The sequence below is a fragment of the Pelophylax lessonae genome, assembly GCF_965119305.1.
Source record: "Pelophylax lessonae genome assembly, chromosome: 9".
NCBI lineage: Eukaryota > Metazoa > Chordata > Amphibia > Anura > Ranidae > Pelophylax > Pelophylax lessonae.
Genome location: NC_138776.1, coordinates 170,158,375 through 170,177,668, shown reverse-complemented (window position 1 = coordinate 170,177,668; position 19,294 = coordinate 170,158,375). Strand labels below are relative to the sequence as shown.

Genomic DNA, 19,294 nt, shown 5'->3' with positions numbered 1-19,294 from the left:
TTGTAATAATATAAAAGCGATCCAATCATTTGGTCAGAACCTGCCCAGGAAATCCAGGATGCTGAATAAATAAGGAGGATGCTGCTTGATAATATCAACCACCCAAGATGCACCTGGAAGGTACTGTATAGGCAACCTTATCTGGTTTCAATATATTTCTCTTCACATTTTTTTCATACAATTAGTTGGATTTTTGCTATGTTATGAGACCTGTTATGGGACAATGCATGTTTACTTTCAGATTTGTGGTCTGCTTTAACCACTTCTGGACCGGAAGATTTTCCCCCATAATGACCAGGCCATATTTTGCGATTCGGCACTGTGTTATTTTAACGGACAATTGCGCAGTCATGCAATGCTGTACCTAAATAAAATTGATGTCCTTTTTTCCCCACAAATATAGCTTTCTTTTGGTGGTATTTGATCACCTGTGCAATTTTTATTTTTTGGGCTATAGACAAAAAAATAGCAACAATTCTGAAAAGAAAAACAATATTTTTTTACATTCTGCTGTATGACATTCCCAAAAAAAAATATAAAAAATCAAAATGTTTTAACATTTTAGGCCAATTTGTTTTCGGCTACATATATTTGGTAGAAAAAAATCACAATAAGCGTATTTTGATTGGTTTGCACAAAAGTTATTGCATCTACTAACTACGGGAAAGATTTATGTCATTTTTATTGTTTTTTTTTTTTACTAGTAGTGGCGGCAATCTGTATTTTTTCATGGGACTGCGACATTGCGGCAGACATATCGGACCCCTGACTGACATTTTTGACACTTTTGGGGAGACCAGTCACATTACTTCAGTAATCAGTGCTAAAAATATGCACTGTTACTGTAATAAGGACACTGGCAGGGGAGGGGTTTACAGTATAGGTGATCAAGGGGTTAAATGTGTACCTAGGGATGTGTTTCTAAATGTGGTGGGCGTGGCTTGTGAAATGACCATAGAGATTTGTGATCCTATATAGAAGGATCACAGGGGCTCTATGATCATTCCAGGGAGAAGAACGGTCAGCTGTGTTTACAATAGCTGACCGTTCTCTCTCAATCGGAGCTGCCTGCCCGCTGCATCGTCTTCCCCGCTGACGAGCGGGGGCGAGAGCACGCCGCCGGCGATAGCACGCCGCCGGCGGCGCGCGCTTGCCTCCCAGTTGCCGCCAAGCGACCGATGTAGCCCTATGTCAGTTTACCTGGGAGAGCCACACTGCCGCAGTAAGTATGCGGTAAGCGGTCGGCAATGGGTTAATATATATTGTGTTGCTCAATTTAAAAATCCCTTAGCAAATCAGATTATTTTTAAAAAGTCACACAAGTAACTCAATTAATATCAAGTAATTTGCTCATATTTTAACAAAAGAATTGCAGCCTAGAGCATCTAACGTAATATTGTGATTCTTCTTTTTCAAGTGATAGATCTCACCGAGGAATGAGGTTTTATAGGATACTTTGTCTAAACATTTTTCAAGTTTAGGTCCTGTTCTATACCTGCAACATACTCCATGATTGTTATCCAAAGGTATAAAAAAAAAGTATTTGTATATCTGCTTATAGAAACATTAGCTATAAGAAGAGCATGCTCTGACAAACAGCCTTGGATGGAGCACAGGGTAGTTTCAGATATTGTTCATGTAATGTCCAGGTAAAAATATAAAACGTCACAATTGCTTTCATAGCTTTTTTTTGCACAGGTGCACTAGGGCTACACAAGTGATTTTTATTAGGCTCACTCAAATACAAACAAAATATCATAAAAATAATCTTTTTTTTTTTTTTTTTTTTTTTTTTAGAACATTACTTTTATGTGAGCTACTATATAAGATATTTTCTTTAGCAATACTAAGCAATCAATCTTTTATGATCAAACTTGACAGTAGAGAATGATAGGCATAAATACATAAGATATTCCATAGCAATAAAAAGAACTCTTGTAGGTTGACAGGGCAAGGCTATAGATGTATTGATTTTTTCCAGTATACATGTTTCCCAAGAAATGGTAAGTTAGAAATAACTTACAGATTATAACAATACCCATGCTCCACATTTATTAGTAAAATATAGCATAAAGGCTTGTCCTAACTTTATGTGTAGGAAATACACAAAAACGACCTACAACCCACTGAGGGAAGTCCGAGACTAGAGAATACAGGCTCTAATGTGTGTGACTGTAATAGTCCCGGACCGATAAAGGTGAAAATTGCTTTTGAGGGATATACCATAAAGTGCTGTTTCCTTCAAACAAGCAAATCTGTGATTAAAAAATAATGTGGGTGGGCCCTTTTTGGTCCTAGGTTGCTGCCTCTCTGATAAGGACAAATGGAGCTCTTGCTAGAGGATACATTTTTGGATATGTACGAAGGAGCACTTGGTACAAATGTTGAAACATTTAAAGCGGTTGTATACTCAAAAAAATAAATAAATAAACCTTGCAAGACAAAGGCATAATGAGCTAATATGCATCGCATACTAGCTCATTATGAAATACTTACCTTAAAACGAAGACCCAACACGGACCCCCGGACACCGTTGTGGGAGCGGACATGATCCCTTGGCATCTCTTCCGGGTTCGGCGGCTCCAGTTCGGCGCTGTGAGTGGCCGGAGCCGCGATGATGTCACTCCCTCGCATGCGCGTGGGGGATTAACTTTTCGGCAACTTCCCGGCAAGGAGCTCTAAAGGTCCGCCGGACCTTCAGAGTGCATGCGCCGCTAGCGTCAGCGGCTGCATGCAGTGCAAATATCTCCTAAACTGTGCAGGTTTAGGAGATATTAATTGTACCTACAGGTAAGCTATTATAGGCTTACCTGTAGGTAAATGTCACAAAAATCGGTATACTACCGCTTTAATGGTTAAGAGAATTGAATATAGGAGTGTGTTTTTGAGGAAAAAGCCTCCTCCTCCTTCAGGGCTTGAGCAGTTGATAATGGCACTGAAGCTGACTGCCTTTAGTGCCAATAGGAGACTTTAGTCTTCATCAAGATTTAACAAAAGTTAAACAAAACCAGGTGCACATCAAACCTAGTGTATTATAGTTTTTATTGAATTAAAATTAATCAATATGAAATGCACTCACATGGTACAGCTCACTCACTGGGCATATGTAAGTTCCTCTCCTGCTGTATGGCCTCTTCAGATCCCACACTGTACCCACTCAGTATCCCCTGGAAAGTTAAGCTCCCCTCAGGACGAGCGATCCGCTGCACCTCCGGCAGATCACGCACTGTCCCACTCAGTGTCCCCTGGAAAGTGAAGCTCCCCTCAAGATGAGCGATCCGCTGCACCTCCGGCGTCTCTGCCTCGTGCGCCTGCGCCCAACTCCGCTGTCCCCACCGTGAATCCCGCACAACGCACAAGGACCTGAAGAGGGAGGCTACACCTCCGAAACATGTTGTCATAGCAACCAGTGCTGGGCCTTAGTTTCCATCCTCCACCACCATCTGCCGGAGTTGTTCCGTCCTCATAGTTATCGGCTTCTGCCTGGATTTCGCAATAAATACAGTAAGGAATAAAAGTGAAATAAGATGATTATTCCTACTTATTGCTTTGGGTTGGTTGGAGGTGGATCCATCAGAATCTCAAAATCATAACATAATAAATGAATCCAAAATTTATGGATAAGTTCACCTGTTAAATAAATAAATGCACATTTTTTGCAGGAAAAAAATAAGTGCATTTACTTTTTTTTTTAGGAACCTGGAAAGCATTGTACCAGTGATCAGCAGATCGCTGGTGCCATGCAGGACTCCTTCAGACTGTCAGTATCAAGTAGCATATAGTAGTGAATCTGCCGCTGGGACCACCCTTATGTTAAAATGGACTGCCTACAGTTTAAAAAAATACTGGGGTTATGGCAGCTATCTGCTGCCATAATCCCAGAATTTAACATCAAATCACTGATGTAAAACTGTGTCGGGATGTCCGTAAGTGGTTAACAAAAGACCCAAACTATAGTATCATGTCATATAAATGAAACAAATTAATATGAATAAATTTGTTGTTTCATTATAATTTATTTGGATTCATTGAAATTCATTACTATTGTGATTCAGAGATTCGGATACATCCGAATTGCGGAATAATGAAAATTTCATCCAAATTATGATTTGTAACAAAATAAATCCCACAAGTCTTAAAGCTAGTTCCAGCAGTTTATCACTAGTGATTACGCTACTAAAAATGACCCATGTGCACCTAGCCTATGGAAATTATTGAGTGATTTTTTTTTTTTTCACATTCAAGTATACATTGCCTAATAATCTCCTACAGCAGTACAAAAAATTGAGTTCTATTTGTATTAAAATAATTTTATGCCTAGATATATGTAACCCTAGCTGCAGGGAGCTATATTGAGAACTGTTAGTCAGGATGCTGAAAAAGGTATTTCTGATGGATGCCAATCCCTTAAAATATATGCCAAAGCCTCTTTTTTGCTTTGAATAGAGTGAAGAAGGATTAGAATCCCTGTCATTTTATTATTGCTGTCAGTGGCAATGCTAGGAAGATTCACCTTCTCTTTTTTGTGTTGGTGACCATTGTTTTAGTGACAAAGTGATAGGAAATCCAAAATGTTATATTTGTCATGAGAACAAAGGTGAGGGTAAATAGTCCATTGAGGTACATATTTTCTAGTTACAACTAAGTGGAGAATTCCTCTAACTTTGTATGATGTTTTTCTCTTTTTGTTTCCTGGCCCTGGGTTAGCAAGTGAAGGGAAATTTCTCCAATGGGAGAAAGGCAGTGAAAATGTTTACCTCTTCCCTACTCTATCCAAAACTAAAAAAAGAGTTTTGTCTATAAATACATTTTAAACTGACTAAGCGTATAAAAGTGTGCACATTGTTTCAGCCTTATTTTTGTGGAGCATTGGTAGATTTCTTCATAGTTCTAGCTGGAAAAATGTACAGTTTCTAGAATCAAGTACAATTTACAAGCATAACTCATAAAACGTAAAATGATAGTTTAAAACAAAAAGGTGATGCATCCAAAATTGCATGACAGCTCTTGAAAGTAAATCATATGAGAGTTCTTGAACTTCTTTTTTGGCTCATATAAAAGGTCATCTCTATTCAGAGTTGTATTGTATGTATCTTCATTAAATTGTCAGGTGGCCCATAAAGTCCCAGATTGAGGCACTTATTGAATTTTGCATTATCACTCCCTGCTTGACCTACTTGAAGGTTCAGGTACAGAACCATGCTGTGATATTGCAAATGAAAATTGTTTTATAATATTTATAATCTGTGTGGAAATTAGTTATCTTAGATAGCAACCTAGTCATAATTGATTCAATTTACATATCATTGTTTGATTTTTTGCAAGTGAAATTTGTTGAAATTAAGTTTTAAGAAACATAGTTTAATTTAATCTAGGTATATGATGTAAAATAGGTGACAAATATCAGGATATTGTTTTAGAGGCCACTAACGTGTTATGCAAATCTTGATTTTTCACTGAAAAGCTATGCTTTGAGCCACCCCCCTTCCAAGATTTAGATTTTTGAATAGCGGGTCAAGCTTTACTCCTGGAAAAGTGTAAATTTGTAGATAACTTTATCTGCATATCGCATCCATGCAGTTGCAATTGATGAGGTTTTCCAGTGGGTTTTGCTTTTTTGTACATGTGTTTTGCATTTTTTTCCTAATAGGAAAGGCTCCTTAACAAACTCCTAATAACCCATTGTTAAGGAGCGGGCAGTTGCCGCATCCTTAACAACCACTGACTCATCAGATGTCAGCAAGATTCCCCACTGACAGCTGAATGTAAAAACAATTTCCAGCATTAAAAACTCTTTAAAAAAAAGGCAGGGGCCTCCCCTCAAAATCCATATCAAACCCTTATCTGAGCATGCAGCCAGGAAAGGGGGGGGGGGGTGAGTGAGTGCCCCCTTCCTGAATCGCACCAGGCCACATGCTCTCAACATGGGGGGCTGCTTTAGGGCAGGAGGGCTCTGCTCCCCCAAAGCACCTTGTCCCCATGTTGATGAGGACAAGGGACTCTTCCCCACAACCTTGCCCCTGTGGTTGTGGAGGGGGGGCTTGGGTCTAGCTAACTCTTGTTAAAGGGGGTTTACAGATTCTGATAAGTCACCCCCACAACCACCAGGCCAGGGTTGTGAGGAAGAGGCCCTTGTCCTCATCAACATGGGGACAAGTTACTTCATGGGCATGTGGCCCGGTATGGTTCAAGGGGGTGGACGCTCACTCATCTCTCCCCTTTCCTGGCCTGCATGCTCAGATAAGGGTTTGGTGTGGATCCATGCCAGACTTGAAGGGCCTGGTATGGATTGAGGGGGAACCCCACGCACTTTTGAAAAAGAGCGTTTTTTTTTAATGCTGCCAATTGTTTTTACATTCAGCTGTCAGCGGTGGAATTGCGCTGACAGCTGATTAGTCATTGGTTGTAAAAGATGCATTGTCCGACTGCTCCTTAACAACTTAACTAACAGTTTGTTAAGGAGCCTTTCACTTTAGAAAAAAAAACTCAGAGCACATTCAAAAATGCATCAAAAACCCAACACTTGCATTTTTGGTGCTGGTCCATTGAAGTCTATTACACCCAAAACACAATCTGCTGCAGGAAAAAAGTCCCTGACTCTTTCCAAAAATGCAGCGGCTGAAAAACACATAGATGTGAAAGTGTCCAAGAGGAAACCATGTTAAATGAACTGTAGTGCGTTTCTGCAAAATGCACTGAAAAACACATAGGTGTGAACCTAGCCTAGAATCTTTTACTCAGTTTGAAATGTCCAGGCCTGTCACGAGTTAACTATAAATAGGGAATGTGTAGAAAAAATATTTGAGTTGAACTTTAAAACACCAGCTTAAATATATATATATATAATGTATGTAGTGAAGGTTGATGAATCTTTTAGGTTCAATCGCTGTCTTTGTCCTATTGATGACATTCTGCTCACTTCCTATACTAGTGAGAAAACCCTTCCCAGCTATATTAAAAAAAAAAGATTTGGCTGTAGACCTAATTTAATGTTGCCTAGACAAAACGTATTAGATTGTCCCATTATTTTTTTTAATATTCCACTGGGGTCAAGAGTAAGTTCTTTTGCTGTTTGGAACATCATTCAGAACATCAGGCTTATTCAAACTGATGTCCAATAACGTATTGCCACTGATTAAAGATAATCGTTGACTGATCAAGCTTAAACCTGAACTATGTTTACCTAGAAAAAATTGAGATTGACCCTCACCCTTCTCACAAATTCACCATTGTTTTTAAAACAACACCAATTGGTAGTAATTCATCAGCAGTCCCATGTCATCTAGCATTATTCAGCACTGGAATCTGGCCAGATACTGCTAAAAGCCCCATGTTCAATCCTGATGAAGTGGACACTGGTCCTACGCTCATTACAATACAGGTCTGATGACACTGATAAGAGGTTTGTCAACAAAGGCAGAGCCACTTCAGCTGACTGGTCATAACAACCAGAATTGGGGAGGAGGAGATCATAGAGTGACAGAATAAAGTTAGGTATTGCAGGCTGTTAGACATTTTATTTTTTAAACCGAGGTAGGCATTTGTTGGAGGGTTAACTATTTTACCCTGCCCAAGTTGGGCTTTAACCTCTCTGTAGGTATGATTTTTTTAGATTTTAGGTGCTGAAAGTGGTACCATTATTTTGCATGTAATTCTTAAGGACGAGCAGCCCAAACCAATTATTTACATATGATTTTTTTTTTACTGTGCGTTCTTCTTTATAACATCTCGGGTATGATAAAGTTTAAAACACAAAAAACACAAAATCATAAATTATAATATAATAAATAACTATAAAAAAGTTAAAGTATATATATATTATTATTATTATACAGGATTTACAGTGGGTACAGAAAGTATTCAGACCCCCTTAAATTTTTCACTCTTTGTTATATTGCAGCCATTTGCTAAAATCATTTAAGTTCATTTTTCTTCCTCATGAATGTACACATAGCACCCCATACTGACAGAAAAGCACAGAATTGTTGACATTGTTGCAGATTTATTAAAAAAGAAAAACTGAAATATCACATGGTCCTAAGTATTCAGACCCTTTGCTCAGTATTTAGTAGAAGCCCCCTTTTGATCTAATACAGCCAGGAGTCTTTTTGGGAAAGATGCAACAAGTCTTTCACACCTGGATTTGGGGATCCTCTGCCATTCCTCCTTGCAGATCCTCTCCAGTTCTGTCAGGTTGGATGGTAAACGTTGGTGGACAGCCATTTTTAGGTCTCTCCAGAGATGCTCAATTGGGTTTAAGTCAGGGCTCTGGCTGGGCCATTCAAGAACAGTCACGGAGTTGTTGTGAAGCCACTCCTTCGTTATTTTAGCTGTGTGCTTAGGGTCATTGTCTTGTTGGAAGGTAAACCTTCGGCCCAGTCTGAGGTCCAGAGCACTCTGGAGAAGGTTTTTGTCCAGGATATCCCTGTACTTGGCCGCATTCATCTTTCCCTCGATTGCAACCAGTCGTCCTGTCCCTGCAGCTGAAAAACACCCCCACAGCATGATGCTGCCACCACCATGCTTCACTGTTGGGACTGTATTGGACAGGTGATGAGCAGTGCCTGGTTTTCTCCACACATACTGCTTAGAATTAAGGCCAAAAAGTTCTATTTTGGTCTCATCAGACCAGAGAATCTTATTTCTCACCATCTTGGAGTCCTTCATGGGTTTTTTAGCAAACTCCATGCGGGCTTTCATGTGTCTTACACTGAGGAGAGGCTTCCGTCGGGCCACTGTGCCATAAAGCCCCGACTGGTGGAGGGCTGCAGTGATGGTTGACTTTCTACAACTTTCTCCCATCTCCTGACTGCATCTCTGGAGCTCAGCCACAGTGATCTTTGGGTTCTTCTTTACCTCTCTCACCAAGACTCTTCTCCCCCGATAGCTCAGTTTGGCCGGACGGCCAGCTCTAGGAAGGGTTCTGGTCGTCCCAAACGTCTTCCATTTGAGGATTATGGAGGCCACTGTGCTCTTAGGAATCTTAAGTGCAGCAGAAATCTTTTTGTAACCTTGGCCAGATCTGTGCCTTGCCACAATTCTGTCTCTGAGCTCTTCAGGCAGTTCCTTTGACCTCAAGATTCTCATTTGCTCTGACATGCATTGTGATCTGGAAGGTCTTATATAGACAGGTGTGTGGCTTTCCTAATCAAGTCCAATCAGTATAATCAAACACAGCTGGACTCAAATGAAGGTGTAGAACCATCTCAAGGATGATCAGAAGAAATGGAAAGCACCTGAGTTAAATATATGAGTGTCACAGCAAAGGGTCTGAATACTTAGGACCATGTGATATTTCAGTTTTTCTTTTTTAATAAATCTGCAACAATGTCAACAATTCTGTGTTTTTCTGTCAGTATGGGGTGCTATGTGTACATTCATGAGGAAGAAGAATGAACTTAAATGATTTTAGCAAATGGCTGCAATATAACAAAGAGTGAAAAATTTAAGGGGGTCTGAATACTTTCCGTACCCACTGTATATAGCGCCGACAGTTCGCGCAGCGCTTTACAATATGAGCGAAGACAATACAGTTACAATACAATATAATACAGGAGGATTTAGAGGGCCCTGCTCGTTAGAGCTTACAATCTAGAAGGGGGGTTAAGTGAAACAGAAGGCAATAGCTGTGGGGGATGAGCTGATGCAGGAAATGGAGGTACAGTTGTCAGGTGTGGGTAGGATAGCCTTCTCTGAAGAGGAGGGTTTTCAGAGATCATATTAGCGCTAACAGAGTAGGAGATAATCGGACAGATAAGGGTAAGGAGTTCCATAGGATTGGTGAGGCTCTGTTAAAGTCCTGGAAGCGAGCATGGGAGGAGGTGATGAGGGAGCTAGAGAGCAGGAGGTTTTGAGAGGAACGAAGAGAGCGATTCGGTTGGTGTTTTGAGACCAGGCTAGTGCTGTAGCTGGGGGCCAAGTTGTGGATGGCTTTGTAAGATGTTGTTAGTATTTTGAATTTATTTTGTTGAGTGAGCGGAAGCCAGTGGAGGGCTTGACAGAGAGGAGCAGCGGACACTGAGCGATTTGGTGAGGTGGATGAGCCTGGCGGCAGCATTCATGATGGATTGAAGGGGGGATAGCCTGTGTAGAGATAAGCCAATGAGAAGGGAATTGCAGTAGTCAAGGCGCGAGATGACCAGGGAGTGAACTAGGAGCTTTGTTGTGTCTTTGGTTAGAAAGGGGCATATTTTGGAGATGTTGCGGAGGTTGAGGCGGCAAGATTTGGACAGTGATTGGATGTGGGGCTTAAAAGAGAGTTCAGAGTCCAGAACAACACCTAGGACCTTGGCATGCGGGGATGGGCTGATAGTAATGCCATCGATATTGACAGAGAAGGGGCACGTGGTGGAGGAAAGATTATAAGCTCAGTTTTGGACGGATTGAGTTTGAGGTAATGGTGTGACATCCAGACTGATATATCAGATAGTAGATTAGTGATACGTGAGAAGACTGAGGGAGAGAGCTGAGGGGTAGATAAATAGATTTGAGTATCGTCATCGTAGAGATGGTATTGGAAGCCGTGGGAGGCTATCAGCTGACCTAGAGAGGACGTGTAGATTGAAATATATTTATAGTACAGTAATTATAATATAATAAATAACTATAAAAAAGGTAAAATATATATATATATATATATATATATATATATATACATGTATATTATATATATATTTTATATATATATATATATATATATGTGTGTGTGTGTGTATGTATATATATATATATATATATATATAGTACAGTAAACCTGCAGGCAAGGGCACTGGGGGGCAAACTAATGTCAATTTATTTTATTTAGTAATGTAATCCAATAGGATTAAAATATATCAGTGTGTTTGTGTGTTTTACTTTTCAAATTTGCCGCCAGTTCCACCCCCCTGCAACGTGATGCTCGCAGGGAACGGAAGCCGGGGCACAGAGCATCAGGCGGAAGATCCGGCCGCCGTATGCTGCAGGAATACATTGCGGGATCCCGGGGACAAGGTAAGTAACCTCTCTTCCTGGATCCAGCGATGCTCCCTGGCGGTACCCTGAGTGTGGCTCGGGGTTACTGCTAATGGCACTGAATTTCCACCCCGAGCCACACTCAGGAATACCGCCAAAGGAGGTTAAGTAAAAAAAAAAAAAATGGTTATGTGGTACTGCACTTTTTTTTTTTTTTTAACTAGGCCACATTTATTAAAAACGGGCATTGTAAAAAGGGCATTGTAAAAAAAAAAAAAAAAAAACGGGGGCATTTTTCTCCAGTTCTCTGTTCTCTGTGTTGTTATATGCAGGTTTTTTTTATTGTGTCATCAATTTTAACATGAACATTACATTTTACCTGAAATGCATTCTTGTTATCATTTATAATAATAGTATTTGACCACTCAATGCTGTTGTGTAAACCAAAATTGGATATATTTTGTTTAGACACATGGGGGTTTATTTACTAAAGCTAGAGAGGGCGAAATTAGTCACAATTCTGCAGAGAAACCAATCAGCTTCTAACCTCAGCTTGTTTAATAAAGCTTTAGCAATAAAACCTGGAAGCTGGTTTCTCTGCAGAATTGTGACAAATTTTTCCCTCTCCATCTTTAGTAAATAAACACCATGCTATCAATTTAGTTTATTTTTACATATTTGTATATACAGTATGTATGCATGTGAAAATAAATAATACATGCAGCACAAATTATCTCTACATCTAAAACAAACTACATGTTATAAAGAAGTTGCTAATAGTGTTCAATCTTTGCTCCTTGAATACGTTAGATCGGGGGGTCTCTAAAATTTCTAAACAGAGAGCCAGGTTCAAACTTTAGGGGGCCTGGAGTATGGCCAGTTAGAGGAGAAAATGTCCTGGTATCAGTGGAGGTAAACAATGTCCCATCTCTAGTATTAGGGGGAGAAATATTGCCCCATCATTGGTATCAGTGCAAGAAATAGTGTCCAATCAGTGTCAGAGGAATAGTGCCCCAAAGGCTGGATAAAGGGCCACATCCGGCCCCTGGGCCACAGTTTGGAGACCCCTGCTTTAGATGCATATTACTACAGATTGTCCCCAATAAACATACATAAAAATTAGATTCTTTTATTGCCTTAATGACTTTTTCATAGCCAAGTTTAAAGTAAACCTGCAGGGGAAATGAAAAACAAAACAAACAAAAAATAAATAAGCCTGCCAATATACACTGAACAAAATTATAAACCCTTTTGTTTTTGCCCCCATTTTTCATGAGCTGAACTCAAAGATTTAAGACTATTTCTATGTACACAAAAGGCCTATTTCTCCCAAATATTGTTCACAAATCTGTCTAAATCTGTGTGAGCACTTCTCCTTTCTGAGATAATCCATCCACCTCACAGGTGGGGCATATCAAGATGCTGATTAGACAGCATGATTATTGCACAGGTGTGCCTTAGGCTGGCCACAAAAAAGGCCACTCTAAAATGTGCAGTTTTACTGTATTGGGGGGGGGGGGGGGGCGGGGAGGGGGTCGAGGGTCCAAATACCTGTCAGTGTGTGGTGTGACCACTATTTTCCTCACGCAGTGCAACACATCTCCTTCTCATAGAGTTGATCAGGTTGTGTATTGTGGCCTGTGAAATGTTGGCCCACTCCTCTTCAATGGCTGTGCGAAGTTGCTGGATATTGGCAGGACCTGAAACACGTTGTCGTATACATCGATCCAGAGCATACCAAACATGCTCAATGGGTGACATGTTTGGTGAGTATTCTGGCCATGCAAGAACTGAGATGTTTTCAGCTTCCAGGAATTGTGTACAGATCCTTGCAACTTGGGGCCGTGCATTATCATGCTGCAACACGAGGTGATGGTCGTGGATGAATGGCACAACAATGGGCCTCAGGATCTTGTTACAGTATCTCTGTGCATTCAAAATGCCATCAATAAAATGCACCTGTGTTCGTTGCCCATAACATACGTTGCCCATACCATAACCCTACCGCCACCATAGGCCACTCGATCCACAACAATGACCTCAGCCAACAGCTTACCCAAACAATGCCATACATGCTGTCTGCCATCTGCCCTGTACAGTGAAAACTGGGATTCATCCGTGAAGGAAACACCTCTCTAAAGTTCCAGACACCATTGAATGTGAGCATTTGCCCACTTAAGTTGGTTATGACGATGAACTGCAGTGAGGTCGAGACCCCAATGAGGACGACATACAGATGAACTCCCCTGTGACAGTTTCTGGTAGTTTGTGCAGAAATTCTTTGGTTATGCAAACTGATTGTTGCAGCAGCTGTCCGGATGGCTGGTCTAAGACGATCTTGGAGGTGAAGATGCTGTAAGGCCGTAATTGTACTGCCAAATTCCCCGAAACTCCTTTGGAGATGGCTTATGGTAGAGAAATTAAGATTAAATTCATGGGAAACAGCTCTGGTGGACATTTCTGCAGTCAGCATACCAATTGCATGCTCCCTCAAAACTTTTGACATCTGTGGCATTATGCTGTGTGATAAAACTGCACATTTTGGAGTGGCTTTTTATTGTGGCCAGCCTAAGGCACACCTGTGCAATAATCATGCTGTCTAATCAGCATCTTGATATGCCACACCTGTGAGGTGGATGGATTATCCCGGCAAAGAAGAAGTGTTCACTAACAGAGATTTAGACAGATTTGTGAACAATAATTGAGAGAAATAGGCCTTTTGTGTACATAGAAAAAGTCTTAGCTTTTTGAGTTCAGCTCATGAAAAATGGGGGCAAAAACAAAAGTGTTGCATTTATAATTTTGTTCAGTGTATAATGGGCACCTTAAAGTGACTCTGAAACTACAGGGCAAAAAAACATAAAGCCAATCTTTAAAATAAGATGCTTTACCTTTGTAGTGTCTTGTGTGTTAAAACATTACAGTCTTTCTAATCTCCGAGTGCTGCAGGTATCCAACATTTCTAGGTATGTGAACGCCCCTTTTCTCCCGTTGCAGACTGTGGTTTCTCCTGTTGTGTCATAAGGCACTACAGAATATAGAAGCCAATGAGAGAAACTACTATGTTTGGTTGGTGAGTAGGTATTTGATATACCCAAAGTACCAAATACCTGCAGTGATGGGGGTTCAACAATACAGCAGGGTTTAAGCACACAGGCAGCCTGAAACACAAGTATAGCATCTTCCTTTACACTTTAGGGTGCTTTGCTGATCTGAAATTGTTTAAATCAATATTTGGAAACCAATAACATTTAAACTTTGGACCAAACAAGCCAATTTCCCTCCTTTTATATTACAGAACTAAGCTGCTCTGATACACATATCTTTTATATGGGTGCTAGGAAAACGGTCTATCCATGGCTGGAGGTACCTAGATGTAAGAAATGGTACTTAGGCTGTGCTATATATTTTCATTTCCTACTAGTTTACCAGAAGCTGAAGTCAGAAATGGTCAATAGCACATTTCCCTTTAGCTTAACAGAAAGCATTGGCCTGGTGGAAAAGGTCCAGTGGGTGAAACACAAGCATTTCTCCCTATCTCATACATTGCTGAGTAAATAATATTCTGATCTTGTTATATACGCCCAACAAGCTCTGAATATTGCAGGAAAACTGGTAATGGGGTAATAGTAAATATTTATAAAAGAACAGGGACTAGCCCCAGTGTTGTATATGGTATTAAATAGCTCAGGTATAAGGATGAGTAACATTTTGAGTTTTTATCTCTTTAACAACTTTAAGGAGACAAAAGTTATTGAGGTCAATTGGGAAGGCAGAATTAATGTGGTTTTTGGTAAGTTTTAATATATTGGTGAGCTTTAAATTGCTCTTGTAGGTTTTTGTGCCAACAATGGATCATTAATCTCATTGTTTTAAAAATATTATTCATTAAATGAAAAAAAAAAACAGCAAGTGAGAAATAGTTAAATAAAGTGATAACACTCAAATAAAGATGAAAAGCACAAAGAAAAAGGAAAACATAAAAATAAATCTAAATGAAAGATCACTAAATGAACTAGATTAAACTGCCTTCAATACACCTCCACACCCCAAAAAAATAAACCTAAACAGATCAGTGAACAAAATTGAGAATTTGAATTTGAGCTACATTTTGCCGACTGAAAAATCAGTAATTTTGTTGCAAAATACCTTTAACTGAAATTCATTTTTCTCCTAGCCAGACGTTAAGTAACCAGGGAATGATCCATATCAAAAGATTTGAGCAGCTTACGTATTGCCCTGTTTTCACCAGTTTAGGCTATGCAAAGGGTAGAAGTGGGATTACTTGATATAATTTTTGAATGGGAATATGTTTTTCCCAACAATTACTTTTTATTTGAGGGTCTGCGAGTTTGAGACAATGGCCCGCACCCACCTGGTCAACTTCCATCTTTCTTGACTGCGCAGGAAGCCACTCCTGGCCATCTTTGGAAGACGGACAACTCACGAATCCCATTGCAGAATCCTTTACCCGTGTCCCATTGGCTTCCTGTGCAGGAATGCACAGTGGAATCTGACCTAGATGATATAGGCTGCATCCCACAGACTCACAAAACCCCACAGAAAAGGTAATGTAATTTGCTTTTTTATTAATAAAAATGTGATTATTTTAGTTAAATTGAATTATGTAAACTGCACTATAAGGCATTAAAACAAATGTCTTTTGAAACAAGCTTACATTTAAACAATGTTGGAATAGCAATTGTTTAGTAGAAGACAGCCGAGGTTGAATAAAAAAAAACTGATTGCATACTCGCAGTAGCATGATTAATTTTAACTGTCAAAACTTTAATTCATTGGCTGGCTGTGGATTAAACTATCAGAAAATATTATCAGATCTCTCCATGTTTTTCCTATTCATTTGGTGTCCTTTCACCTGAAACCTTGAGGAATGGCTGTAAAGCAGTCGAGAAATAGTTTAAGTGAAAATATTCTGTAAATGCAGATCATGTATCTTGGTTTTGATGCATACTTTCCCTTTAGAGCACACTGTACATCACAAATGTTGAAATCCATTGCTTTTTTAGATTGATAGTCAAGAGAAAAACAGGAATGTCCATGACATGCTGACTGAAACCACTCAAGCACGTTAGATACAATTTATAGCAAGTAATGCATGATTATAAAAGCATGTACTGTATATAAATAAAATAATATATATTACAGCTTCCATAAAATCTGTTTACATAAAAAGTAGCTATTTATATGTACATATATATATATATATATATATATATATATATATATATATATATATATATATATATATATATATATATATATATATAGCTATACACATATATGTACTGTATACACTGTATATTTAAAACTGGTCTAGAGTAGTGATGGGCCGAACACCCTTCTGGTTTGGTTTGCACCAGAACTCCTGAACAGGGAAAAAGTTCAGACCAAGCCACAAACTAAGTTTTTTTAAATATAATTTTTGAAGGTGCAGTGATTTTAATAATGCTTATAGTGAAGCAAAAACAATTAAAGATTCCTTTCAATATAGTGCCTTAAGGGGTCCCTTTAGACATGCCTGTGAAGTGGCACATCTGTACCGTGTATAGAAACTGCTGCATCAATAATGACATATGTAAAGAAAAAAAAACATTTAAATTCACTCGCAGTGTCAAGCTTTTGCCGACAATACAAAAAAAAAAAGAAAAAAAAGGCATGCCCCCCAACCCTTACCAGGCCCTTATCCTAGCACACAGACTGACAGGCCAGGAAAAGGGGGGGTGAGCCCCCACCCCCCTCCTGAACCATACCAGGCCACATGCCCTCAACATGGGGGGTGCATTGGGGTGGGGGCTCTGCCCCCCCAAAGCACCTTGTCCCCATGCTGATGAGGACTAGGGAATCTTCCCGACAACCCTGGGCGGTGGCTGTGGGGGTCTGCGGGCAAAGGGTTTATTGGAATCTGGAAGCCCCCCTAACTTTTACATTGTACCCCTACTCATTCATCAAAAGAAGTGGAAAAAATAAAGACAGGAGGCAGTTTTTTGACAATTCTTTTATTAAAAAAATAAAAAACAATGTTCCCAGATGTAAATCCATCATCAATCACGATGCCCGATGTACTGCCGGACCCAAAAAAAACCCCACTCTGCCCACTATGAAGGCTAACTGCTGAATGTCTGCTCTTCTGTCTGACAGTTCTTAAGAAGGTAAGGGGCAAGGTCACCTGGTGATACCACCTGGTGGCACTGCCCCCTTGTGACATCACTGACTGATGCATGCTGGGTCAGTGATATCACAAGGAGGTGGTGCCACCAGGTGATGTCACTAGATGATCCCACACATAACTATTTAAACTAGAAAGCTGATACCAGAAACTGTCAGACAAAGGAGCAGGAATTCAGCGGTTAGCCTTCGTCATGGGGGAAACAAATTGTTTTTTTTCTTTTTTAAGGTCCAGTGGTGTGCCCCATCCCCTGATGGATCTACACTTTTTTTAACATAATGTACCCCATACTCATTCAGATGGGGGGCTGGGATCTGGGTGCCCCCTTGTCAAAGGGGGCTTCCAGATTCTGATAAGCCCTCTGCCCACAGATTCCCACAACCACCACCCAGGGTCATTGGGAAGAGGCCCTTGTCTCCATCAACAAAGCACCCCCCATGTTGAGGGCATGTGGTATGGTATGGTTCAGGAGGGAGGCCACTCCTCCCCTTTCCAGGCCTGCCAGGTTGCATGCTCAGATAAGGTTCTGGTATAGACTTTGGGGGGGACCCCCACACCATTTTTTTTAAATTTTGGCATGAGGTTCCTCTTAAAATTCATACCAGACCCAAAGAGTCCAGTTTAGATTGAGAGGGACCCCCACACCATTTTTTTTTCTATTTTATATTGCCGGTGTTCCGTGAAAAAACCATACCCGTGAGAAAACCATACCCTTGTCACTTCCGGTGCACCTACAGAGGGTATGGATTTCTCACGGTAGTTAAACTTGCGGCGCTTACATTAAAACAGCTCCTCTGCAACATAAATCATCTCCGCTCTTCCCCCTGTCACTTCCCTCATCTCCGGTAATAAATATAAAAGCGGATCACGGAGCCGCGATCGTCGTCACATTTACATCTCATACACCCGCCACCGCTTTTATATTTATTAACGGAGATGAGGGAAGTTACAGCGATAGCAGAGGAGATGATTGATGTTGCAGCTAAAGTGTTTTTTTTTTTTTTTTTTTTTTTTAAAGAAACTTTATTAAAGTCAATGAACGGTACAAAGAGAAAGTTATAACATTGTACAACACATTTTAACATTTTTTTCGGGGTCAAAAGCTGAGCAAAAGAAAGAGCTCAATTCTGACCCGGAAGAGCAATAAGGGTAACCATGTCAAATACAGAAATACAGAATATACTAGAACCCTAGTTGGATGGATCTTGATTAACTAGGAGGGATTGGTGCCATGGGAGGGGAAGTTGTAACTGGGGGGGGACAGGGGAGGATTAGAGGTAAGGAGGTGGGGGGGGGGGGACATGAAGAGGGGAGGAATGCCTGTGAGATATACCACTCAGATTTTGACACATTTCCTACAGTATTGATTTCCACTACCCAGTATCAGCATATACAAAAGTGTCCGCAGTCAGTGCAGAAACGGCATTTGTGGGTAGTGAGGCAAGGAAGTCCTGCCATTTGCTGGAGAAACGAGCAGAAGAGGATGAAGAGTCGGAGTCCATGTTAAGCCGGTCTTTAGTCATAAGGCTTAGAAGCTCACGATGTACTTGTGAAACAGTAGGGCCCTCGTTTGCAATCCAATTGGCAAGGATAACCCTGCGGGCTATCCGTAAACAGGTTAGGATCCATGTCCGAGGGTGAGGTAGAGGACGGCTAGTCCATATTTGGAGACGTTTGTCCCAGTATCCAAAGACAAGTAACAGAGGGTCTTTAGGGAGCTGAAGGAGCGTGATTTGGTGGATGAACGCCAGCACCTGGTCCCAAAATGTAGATATAAATGAGCATGACCAAAATCTGTGGCGTAGTGATGGACGGGTAGTTTTGCAAAGGGGGCATAGACGCGCTGAGGGGGACTGTTCGTTTGACGTGAAAGGAATATAGGCTCTGTGCAGCTGCGTCTCCCTCCACGTTTCATTAGGTGTCAGTCGCACAGTGCATTTGTATCCTTGGAATAACTTCGTGACCAAATTCTCCATGGGAAAGTCCTTGGCCCAGTTGGCAGCCGATGACCCAGCGAGGTTTGAGGACGTAAGTTTCTGAAAGGGCTTGTATATGTCAGAGATGCTATAAGTGCCGGATAACAACAGAGGGTCCAGCAAGGGATCACTGAACCTTTTGGTAATCGAGGCACCCGATGAACGAAGAAAACTAAAGCAC

The 19,294-nt window shown here is 40.6% G+C and overlaps 1 protein-coding gene across 3 annotated transcripts in view; it reads left to right on the top strand.

Moving 5' to 3' along the window:
- Positions 1 to 19,294, top strand: part of GRID1 (glutamate ionotropic receptor delta type subunit 1) — a 1,530,549-nt gene that overhangs the window by 1,495,602 nt on the left and 15,653 nt on the right. Inside the window, exon 16 of one of the 3 annotated variants that reach the window (XM_082268263.1) lies at positions 15,358 to 15,518. The exons of the other annotated variants lie outside the window; for them this stretch is intronic. Coding sequence (XP_082124389.1) covers positions 15,358 to 15,518 — 161 coding nt within the window. The remainder of the gene's footprint in view (positions 1 to 15,357; positions 15,519 to 19,294) is intronic. 3 annotated transcript variants of the gene reach the window in all.